This window comes from Leucoraja erinacea, chromosome 38 (assembly GCF_028641065.1).
Source record: "Leucoraja erinacea ecotype New England chromosome 38, Leri_hhj_1, whole genome shotgun sequence".
Lineage (NCBI taxonomy): Eukaryota > Metazoa > Chordata > Chondrichthyes > Rajiformes > Rajidae > Leucoraja > Leucoraja erinaceus.
Genome location: NC_073414.1, coordinates 6,761,292 through 6,771,291, shown reverse-complemented (window position 1 = coordinate 6,771,291; position 10,000 = coordinate 6,761,292). Strand labels below are relative to the sequence as shown.

The following is a 10,000-nucleotide window of genomic DNA, read 5'->3' as shown; positions in this document are numbered from 1 at the left end:
ATTAGGAGACCAAAACTGTACGCAATACTCCAGGTGTGGTCTCACCAAGACCCTGTACAACTGCAGTAGAACCTCCCTGCTCCGATACTCAAATCCTTTTGCTATGAATGCTAACATACCATTCGCTTTCTTTACAGGGCCGAATGGCCTACTCCTGCACCTATTGTCTATTGTCTATTATTTAATTTAGTTTGAGTTTACAAAACCCCGCCAATCCCAGCCCCCTTCTCCCACGGCCCAGTTACCTGGACAGGTTGGTCTTCCGTGCGAAGATGCGGAGGAAGAATCCTCTCTCCTCGTTCTGGTTGTAGGTGCAGGGCACGATGACATACTGGCCCGGCGGCAGCTGCGTGCGTCGGGAGACGGCACGCGTGTTGGTGTAATTCCCCGACTCGAACACCGCCTGGCGCGACTGGAAAAACTTGCGGCCGAAGGGAGCAGCCCGGTCCTCGTGCTTGAGGGGAGTCATTGAGTTTAGAGATACAGCGCGGAAACAGGCCCTTCGGCCCATCGAGCCCGCGCCGACCAGCGACCCCCGCTCATTAACACCCACACACACGCACACACACACTACGGACAATTTTACATTTAAACCAAACCAATCAACCTGCAAACCCGCACGTCCTTGGAGTGTGGGAGGAAACCGGAGCACCCAGAGAAAACCCACGCAGGTCACGGGGAGAACGTGCAAACTCCGTACAGACAGCACCCGTAGTCAGGATGGAACCCGGGTCTCTGGCGCCGAGAGGCAACAACTCCCCCTCTGGGCTGCCGTGAGGTGTGACTGAAAGGGAGAGCACACACAGGCCCTTCGGCCCTTCATGCCACCCATCTGCACGCATCCCATTTTATTTTCTCTCCACAAGGTGGCGCGGCGGTAGAGTTGCTGCCTTACAGCGCCAGAGACCCGGGATCGATCCTGACTACGGGTGCTGTCTGTACGGAGTTTGCACGTTCTCCCCGTGACCCGCGTGGGTTTTCTCCGGGTGCTCCGGTTTCCTCCCACACTCCAAAGACGTGCAGGTTTTTGTAGGTTAATTGGCTTTGGTAAACTTGTGAATTGTCCCGAGTGTGTGTCGGATAGTGTTAGTGTACGGGGAGGGGGGGCGAAGGTGGGGTGAGGGGGGGGCAGTGCCAGGGGGATGCAAGGGATGAGGGTGAGGGGTGGGGGCGAGGGGGGAGTGCGAGTGGGGGCTGGGGGTGAGGGCGAGCGTGAGAGGGGTGAGGGGGGGCTTGACCGGTTGAGGGTCGGGGGGGACGAGGGTGGGCGGAGGGGGGGAGGCGAGAGTGGGGGAGACCAGGGCCAGAAACGTGGGAGAGAGGTGGTTGCAGCATACCTACCCACTTAGGCACCTGGAATAGAAAGAGCAACAGGTTAGAACCTGGTTACATGCAGTATATATGCGCGCACACATACACACACACGTGCACACACATGTGCACACATACACGCACCCACACACACACACATGTCCACACACACACGCACATACACACACACACCCACACACACACATGTGTATGCACACACGCACATATAACACACATGTATATACACACACATATTTTGTTCAAGAGTGAGTACGTATGTGTGGGTGACTGTGCACGAGAGTGAGGGGGTGAGAGTGTGTGTGTGTATGAATCCATGGATATGTGAGTGAGTACATGTTTGCATGTGAGCGTGAGTGAGTGTGAGCGTGTGCGAGTGTGCACGTGTGTGTGTGAGCATGTGCGTGTGCGAGTGTGCACGTGTGTGCGTGAGCATGTGCGTGTGCGAGTGAGCACGTGTGTGCGTGAGCATGTGCGTGTGCGAGTGTGCACGTGTGTGCGTGTGCGAGTGTGCACATATGTGTCACTCACTGCGAAGATGTGGAATGCGATGAACAGGTGCTTGGAGCCGGTCTTGCGCCCGTCTTTCTGCAGCAGCTGCACGGCGATGGTGCAGGCCGGCGAGCCCCCGTGCGACTCCTCGTCCTCCTCCAACAGTTGCAGCCGGTACTGCGGGTTGCGGGAGAACGTGTCTGGGGGAGAGACATGCATGGGAGGCAGCGGGGGAGAGAGGGGCAGCAGTGTGAATGTCAGGTCCAGCTAACCCCGCTCAGCGCCCCTCAATGAACCAGCAAAATCACTCAACGTTCTTCCCCGAGTTTCTTCCCGGCTGTTATCAGGCAACTGAACCATCCCATTGCAGCTAGACAGTGGTGCTGAACTTATGTGTGGGACGGAACTGCAGATGCTGGTTTACACTGAAGGCAGGCACAGAATGCTGGAGTAACTCAGCGGGTCAGGCAGCATCTGTGGAGTGAAGGTGATGGTGGCGGTGTGCCAAGCCGTGCCGGTCTGTGGCACACCGGGCAGCTCGGGCTGGGCACGGTGCCAGCTGCGGAGGCGTGAAACATTGTCCCAGTGTCAGCTCCCAGGAGGGCGGCTGCATTCCTCGACAAGCCCTGACTTGGGTGGGATGTGTGGGAGGGCATTTGTCTCATTCAAGATGTGGAATGCGATAAACAGGTGCCACCCAGAGAGTGGTGAATCTCTGGAACTCTCTGCCACAGAGGGTAGTTGAGGCCACAGTTCATTGGCTATGTTTAAGAGGGAGTTAGATGTGGCCCTTGTGGCTAAGGGGATCAGGGGGTATGGAGAGAAGGCAGGTACGGGATACTGAGTTGGATGATCAGCCATGATCATATTGAATGACGGTGCAGGCTCGAAGGGCCGAATGGCCTACTCCTGCACCTAATTTCTATGTTTCTATGTTTCTATTCAACAGTGGAAGGAGCGGTCCTCACTGCAACCCACTGTGTGTGTGTGTGTGTGTGCGCGTGTACGTGTGTGTGTGCGTGTGTGTGTGCGTGTGTGTGTGTGTGTGCGTGTACGTGTGTGTGTACGCGTGTGTGTGTGTGTGAGAGAGTACGTGTGTGTACGTGTGCGTGTGTGTGTGTGTGTGCGTGTTCATGTGCGTGTGTGCGTGTGCGTGTGCGTGTGCGTGTGTGTGTGTGTGTGGGGGGGGGTGAGGGGGTCAATAGACAATAGGTGCAAGAGTAGGCCATTCAGCCCTTCGAGCCAGCACCGCCATCCAATGTGATCATGGCTGATCATCCCCAATCAGTACCCAGTTCCTGCCTTCTCCCCACATCCACTCTAGCCAGGCCTTTTGCTGTTTGGTAAGTTTCAATGAGGTCGCTCCTCATTGAACTCCAGCGACTTTTTAAACTCCAACGACTTGAGGTTCAACGCTCAGATAATGTTCTCCCGACCATTCCTGGGATAATCCTTGTAAACCTTCTCTGGACCTAACGCAGGCCGGTGTGAATGTTGGTCAGTATGGGAAAGTTGGGCTGAAGGGCCTGTTTCCACACTGTGTGACTCTACCACCCCACCCATCCTGATATATTGTAGACCATCTACCGGCATTTCAAGTGCTGGTTTAAATATCATCTCAAACTGTTGTGAGAATCTCCCCCAGGCTGTGTGTGTGTTCCACCCTAGAAGATTAAAATTGTTTTCTATTGCTGCACGGAATCTCTTGCCCAGATTCGGGGAATCGAGGACCAGAGGATATAGGTTCAAGGTGAAGGGTTAAAGATTTAATAGGAATCCGAGGGGTAACTTTTTCACACAGAGGGTGGTGGGTGTATGGAACGAGCTGCCAGAGGAGGTAGTTGAGGCTGGGACTATCCCAACGTTTAGTAAACAGTTAGACAGGTACATGGACAGGACAGGTTTGGAGGGATATGGACCAAACGCGGGCAGGTGGGACTGGTGTATCTGGGATATTGTTGGCCAGTGTGGCCTGTTTCCATGCTGTATTGAGAAGGAGAAATTTTAAATGCTTTATCTATATGCCTGTAATGCTTGATTAAGTGCTGAATATTTTATTTGACCTATGCTCGAATTTAGGAGCTGAGCATAGAGGCATTGCTTAATTTAAATTGAGGAATTAAATGACGCTAGCAAGGCTTGTGCAAAATCTTACTTCATAGTACGGGCTATGAGCAAACAGCTAATTTAGGGTTAACTGAATGGTATTGTTACACAAAGGGAGGAAACATCTATATAATTGCACTGATGACAGGGGAGGTAACTGGAAGATGGAGCAGTGCAGAAGGTGGACATGTCTAGTAATTTTGTCGTTAGTACTGAGTATGTGGAAACATAGACACAGAGAAACATAGACAATAGGTGCAGGAGTAGAGGCCATTCGGCCCTTCGAGCCAGCACCGCCATTCAATATGATCATGGCTGATCATCCAACTCAGCATCCCATCCCTGCCTTCTCTCCATACCCCCTGATCCCCTTAGCCACAAGGGCCACATCTAACTCCTTCTTAAATACAGCCAATGAACTGTGGCCTCAACTACCTTCTGTGGCAGAGAGTTCCAGAGATTCACCACTCTCTGGGTGAAAAATGTTTTCCTCATCTCGGTCCTAAAAGATTTCCCCCTTATCCTTAAACTGTGACCCCTTGTTCTGGACTTTCCCAACATCGGGAACAATCTTCCCGCATCTAGCCTGTCCAACCCCTTAAGAATTTTGTAAGTTTCTATAAGATCCCCCCTCAATCTTTTAAGTTCTAGCGAGTACAAGCCAAGTCTATCCAGTCTTTCTTCATATGAAAGTCCTGCCATCCCAGGAATCAGTCTGGTGAACCTTCTCTGTACTCCCTCTATGGCAAGACTTTGGGTCTGGGTACATTAGGGTATATTAATAAAGCATTTTAAATTTCTCCTTCACATTAACACTCTGTGACTCTTACCCTAACTCAATGCTCGCTAGTTTTGGAAACTTGCCACAGGGAACGACCTCCCTTTCGCTGACCTATCCATGGGGTACTTTGTAGGCCTCATTCAATCAACCTTCAATATGTTTTTAGGTCAGAACCTTTGGTAATAGACCCTCGAACCTTGCTCCCCCTCTCCTGCCACTGCTCCAAGGGGCTCCGGTTTCCTCCCACACTCCACAGAGACACACAGCTTTGTAGGTTAATTGGCTCCTGTAAATTAGAAAATTGTCCCTGCTGTGTAGGATGATGCGAGTGTAATCTAGCACCGTTAGCACGGACTCGGTGGGCCGAAGGGCCTGTTTCCGCGCTGTATCTCTGAAGTCTATGGTCTAAGATAATTAGTTAGAAGGATCAGCTCTGGATAAGGGCCACACACAACACGCACACAACACGCACACAATACGTACACACACACAAAACACGCACACCACGCACACACACGTACAACATGCATACAACACGCACACACCACGCACACAATACGTACACACACACAAAACGCACACCACGCGTACAACATGCATACAACATGCATACAACACACACACGACACGCATACGCCACACATACAACATGCACACAACACGCATATAACACACACACAACACACACACGACACGCATACGCCACACACACAACATGCATTCAACACACACACAACACGCATACAACGCACACAACACGCATACAACACAGTATTTTCCTTTTATCCCTGCCTTTAGTTTAGTTTAGAGATACAACATGGACACAGGCCCTTCAGCCCACCCAGCCCGCACCGGCCAGCGATCCTAGCACACTAGCACTATCCTACACACTAGGGACAATTTACAATGACACCAAAGGCAAATTGTAAATTTGATTACACATTGCTACAAGTTATTACAAACAGGTTACTACAAGCCTGCACGTGTTTGGAGTGTGGGAGGAAACCGGAGCAAACTCACGCAGGTCACGGGGAGAACGTACAAACTCCGTACAGACAGCACCCGTAGTCGGGATCTCTGGCGCCGTGAGGCAGCAACTCTACCGCTGCACCACCTGTCCTTCTAAGTGTGGATCCAATGTGTTCCTCAGCGCATTACCAAGTGACCGGGAGTTCCCCCCCACCACTCCCCTGCCCTCTTCTCTCCACGTCCCCCCCTCCCCCCCCCCTCCCCCAGCACCGCCTCGCCGTACCAAAGCCGAGATTGCCACCGGCACTGATCCCTGCCATCCACATGCCCTCGTGGTTGGTGATTCCCCACACACACTCTGTGTGGTGATTACAAATGGGGTCGTGGCTGCACAGCTCCACGTCGCTGAACTGCTCCACCAGTATATTGGCGGGAATCCTGCAGGAGGGAGCGAGAGAGAGAGGTTAATATACGATGCGATACTATACGTTGCAATACGTCACGCTATAATACGTCACGATACATCACGATACGATAGACAATAGACAATAGGTGCAAGAGTAGGCCATTCGGCCCTTCGAGCCAGCACCGCCATTCAACGTGATCATGGCTGATCATCCCCAATCAGTACCCCGTTCCTGCCTTCTCCCCATATCCCCTGACTCCGCTATTTTTAAGAACCCTATCTAGCTCTTTCTTGAAAGCATCCAGAGAACCGGCCTCCACCGCCCTCTGAGGCAGAGAATTCCACAGACTCACCACTCTCTGTGAGAAAAAGTGTTTCCTCATCCCCGTTCTAAATGGCTGACCCCTTATTCTTAAACTGTGTGTGTGTGGCCCCTGGTGTTGGATACGTCACGCTGTGATACATCACGATACGATACGCCTCGATACAATACATCGCGATACGCCACAGTACGACACGACATGATACGATACATCAGGCCACGATGTTTCCACGAGGGCGGAGAATTCTGCCCGACAGACACATTGAAGCACGACGCACGGTTTCACGTATCACGTAATCCCGTCACGCACGCCACGCCTTCGAGCAAGGTTTGGGAGTGAAGGACTCACCAGAATTCACCCTCCTCATTGAACTTCAGCTTGAGCCTCATCTTCTCCTCCTGGCTCACCTCATTCCACACGGTCGACCTGCCAAGACAAGGTGGTACGGTGAAGGGACAGAGAAGAAGGGCGGCGCGGTGGCACAGCGGTAGAGTTGCTGCCTCGCTACGTCAGAGACCCGGGTTCCATCCTGTCTGTCCGTTCTCCCCGTGACCTGCGTGGGTTTTCTCCGAGATCTTCGCTTTCCTCCCACACTCCAAAGACGTACATGTCTGTAGGTTAATTGGCTTCAGTAAAATTGTAAACTGTCCCTAGTGTGTGTAGGGTAATGCTAGTGTGCAGGAATCGCTGGTCGGCATGGACTCGGTGGGCCGAAGGGCCTGTTTCTACACTGTATCAGTCTATCCTTCTTACGGTAGGCGGCGCGACTCTCGTCAGCAGCGGCCTCTGCAGCCCGTCTGCGTTTTTATTATTTTTTGTCTATGTTTTTATGTAGTTTTTGTTATTTTTTGTTGGGGTGTGTGTGTGTGGGGGGGGTGGGGGTGGGGGTGGGAGGGGTGGAGGGGGTAACTTTTAAATCTCTCCCTGCACGGGAGACCCGACCTTTTCTTGTCGGGTCTCCGTTGTCGTTGGGGCTGCAACGAGGAGCGGCCTCCAACAGGAGAAGACCGGGGACTCTGGTGCCGACGACTCACCGTCACCGTCGCGGAGCTGGCTGAGTCCGGAGCGGGTGGAGCGGTGGTGGAGCGCTGCTGCTGCTGCTGCTGCGGCCCGACCTCCGGAGATTCGGAGGCTGCAACTGCGGGTCTGGCGGACGGCGGCACCGGGAGCCCGCGGGTCCCTGGAGGGAGACCGCTTTTCAGGGCTCCCGCAACGGCGACTTCTCCCGCCCGAGTTGCGGGGTTGAAGAGCTCCTGGAGTGGGGCCTGACATCACCGCCCTGCGCGGCTTGGAATGGCCGCGGGACTCTGCGAGCGCACACCGGGGGCTCTAACATCAAGACCCGGTGTGCGACCTCGCACCACCCGCGTGCGTGGCTTTAATGGCCGCGGGACAATCGCCATCGCCAGCCGGGGGCTTTGACTTTGACCCTGACAGTGCAGTGGAGAGATAAGTTTTTTTGGCCTTCCATCACAGCGATGTGATGGATGTTTATGTAAATTATGTTGTGTCTGGGGTCTATTTGTTTGTAATGTATGGCTGCAGAAATGACAAATAAATTGTATCTTGATCTTGAATCTTGCATGACTCTATGGTCGTGCCCAAAATCCCCTGGAGAAGACCCATCACGCAAATCAACCTCCGTTCCATTGACTCCATCTACACTACACGCTGCCTCGGCAAGGCCAGCAGCATCATCAAGGACCAGTCGCACCCCGGCCACTCCCTCTTGTCCCTCTCCCATCGGGGAAAAGGTATTGAAGTGTGAAAACAAACACACACACCTCCAGATTCAGGGACAGTTTCTTCCCAGCTGTTATCAGGCAATTGAACCATCCTACCACAACCAGTGCTGAATTACTATCTACCTCATTCGGACTATCCTTGATCGGACTTTATCCTGTATCTGTACACTGTGGACGGCTCGATTGTAATCATGGATTGTCTTTGCGCTGGCTGGCTAGCACGCAACAAAACGCTGGCCCCTGTATCTCGGTACACGTGACAGTAAACTACACTGATCGGAGACGTTCCACGTGTTCCTGCCGTTACCTGTCGCTCCAGGGTCCGTTGTATTCCTTGCGGCCCCACGGATTTCTCAGTCGGAAGAGTTTCACGTTAGCATTCCCCAGCCTGACCTGTAGAGGAGGGAGCGAGAGAGTTGGGAGGCGGGAACGTACGGTAGGGAATCACGTACCCCGTGCAGGATCACGCCGGGCGCTATGAGGTAGCAGCGCCCAGGATCCCAACGACAGGTGGCGCAGCGGTAGAGTTGCTGCCTCACAGCGCCAGAGACCCCGGTTCGATCCCGACTACGGGTGCTGTCTGTACGGAGTTTGCACGTTCTCCCCGTGACCTGCGTGGACTTTCTCCGAGACTTCAGTTTCCTCCCACGATGTACAGGTTTGTACGTTAATTGGCTTTGGTATAAATGTAAAATTGTCCCTGGTGTGTGTGTGTGTGTGTGGGATAGTGTTAGTGTGCGGAGATCGCAGTTTGATGCGGACTCGCTGGGCCGAAGGGCCTGTTTCCGTGCTCTCTCTCTCAAGCCTAGAGTCACAGACAACGACTGATGTCCGCATTGGGGTGGAGGTGAATCGGACAGTTTAATCAACGTCCACTGGTCCGATAAACCCGGCAGCCCAGCACCACAAGGCACTGAGAGAGTCGGAGTATTGGAGTTTTCCTTGGGGCAGTTCACCCACCACAGCCCCGCTCACTGGCCCAGGATCACACACTCACCTTTTCCGCATCCACAATGGAGTAGGCATGCCCGGCCAACAAGCCCAAAGGTCGTTCCGTCTCCATCTCTCCCGAGCTGTCGGCCTGCATACACCCACAAAAAAGCACAAGGTGTTAGATTCACTGAAGATGGACCCAAGAGTTGACTCAGCAGTTGACCCAGAAGATAGATACAAGGGTTGACGTCACCCATTCCTTCTCCCCGGAGATGCTGCCTGTCCCGCTGAGTTATTCCCCCGTCCCACTTAGGAAACCTGAACGGAAACCTCTGGAGACTTTGCGCCCCGCCCAAGGTTTCCGTGCGGTGTCCGGAGGTTCCCGGAGGTTTTTGTCAGTCCCCCTGCCTGCTTCCTCTAGCTGAAACCTCCGGCAACCACCTGCAACCTCCGGGAACCGCACGGAAACCTTGGGTGGGGCGCAAAGTCTCCAGAGGTTTCCGTTCAGGTTTCCTAAGTGGGACAGGGGCATTACTCCAGCATTTCATGTCTATCTTCGGTGTAGACCAGCCTCTGCAGCTTTTCTCTGCTTAAACTTAGTCAGAGCCGGCCACCGATGAGCAAGGAAAGGTGGAGCCCACAATGGTCCATTGTTGGCTGTGGAGGAGGTGATGACAATAGACAATAGACAATAGGTGCAGGAGGAGGCCATTTGGCCCTTCCAGCCAGCTCCGCCATTCAATGTGATCACGGCTGATCATCCCCAATCAGTACCCCGTTCCTGCCTTCTCCCCATATCCCCTGACTCCGCTATCTTCAAGAGCCCTATCCAGCTCTCTCTTGAAAGTATCCAGAGAACCGGCCTCCACCGCCCTCTGAGGCAGAGAATTCCACAGACTCACAACTCTCTGTGAGA

General features: G+C 53.3%; 1 protein-coding gene across 3 annotated transcripts in view; it reads right to left on the bottom strand.

Annotated features, from left to right (window-relative positions):
- Window positions 1-10,000, bottom strand: part of LOC129714207 (calpain-3-like) — a 35,659-nt gene that overhangs the window by 13,044 nt on the left and 12,615 nt on the right. For 2 of the 3 annotated variants that reach the window (XM_055663731.1, XM_055663734.1), the window contains exons 6-12: window positions 9,149-9,232; window positions 8,459-8,544; window positions 6,755-6,832; window positions 5,961-6,115; window positions 1,861-2,021; window positions 1,342-1,353; window positions 246-454 (exon numbers count right to left, since the gene is read on the bottom strand). In XM_055663731.1, coding sequence (XP_055519706.1) covers window positions 246-454; window positions 1,342-1,353; window positions 1,861-2,021; window positions 5,961-6,115; window positions 6,755-6,832; window positions 8,459-8,544; window positions 9,149-9,232 — 785 coding nt within the window. The remainder of the gene's footprint in view (window positions 1-245; window positions 455-1,341; window positions 1,354-1,860; window positions 2,022-5,960; window positions 6,116-6,754; window positions 6,833-8,458; window positions 8,545-9,148; window positions 9,233-10,000) is intronic. The other variant, XM_055663733.1, reaches the window with a different exon arrangement.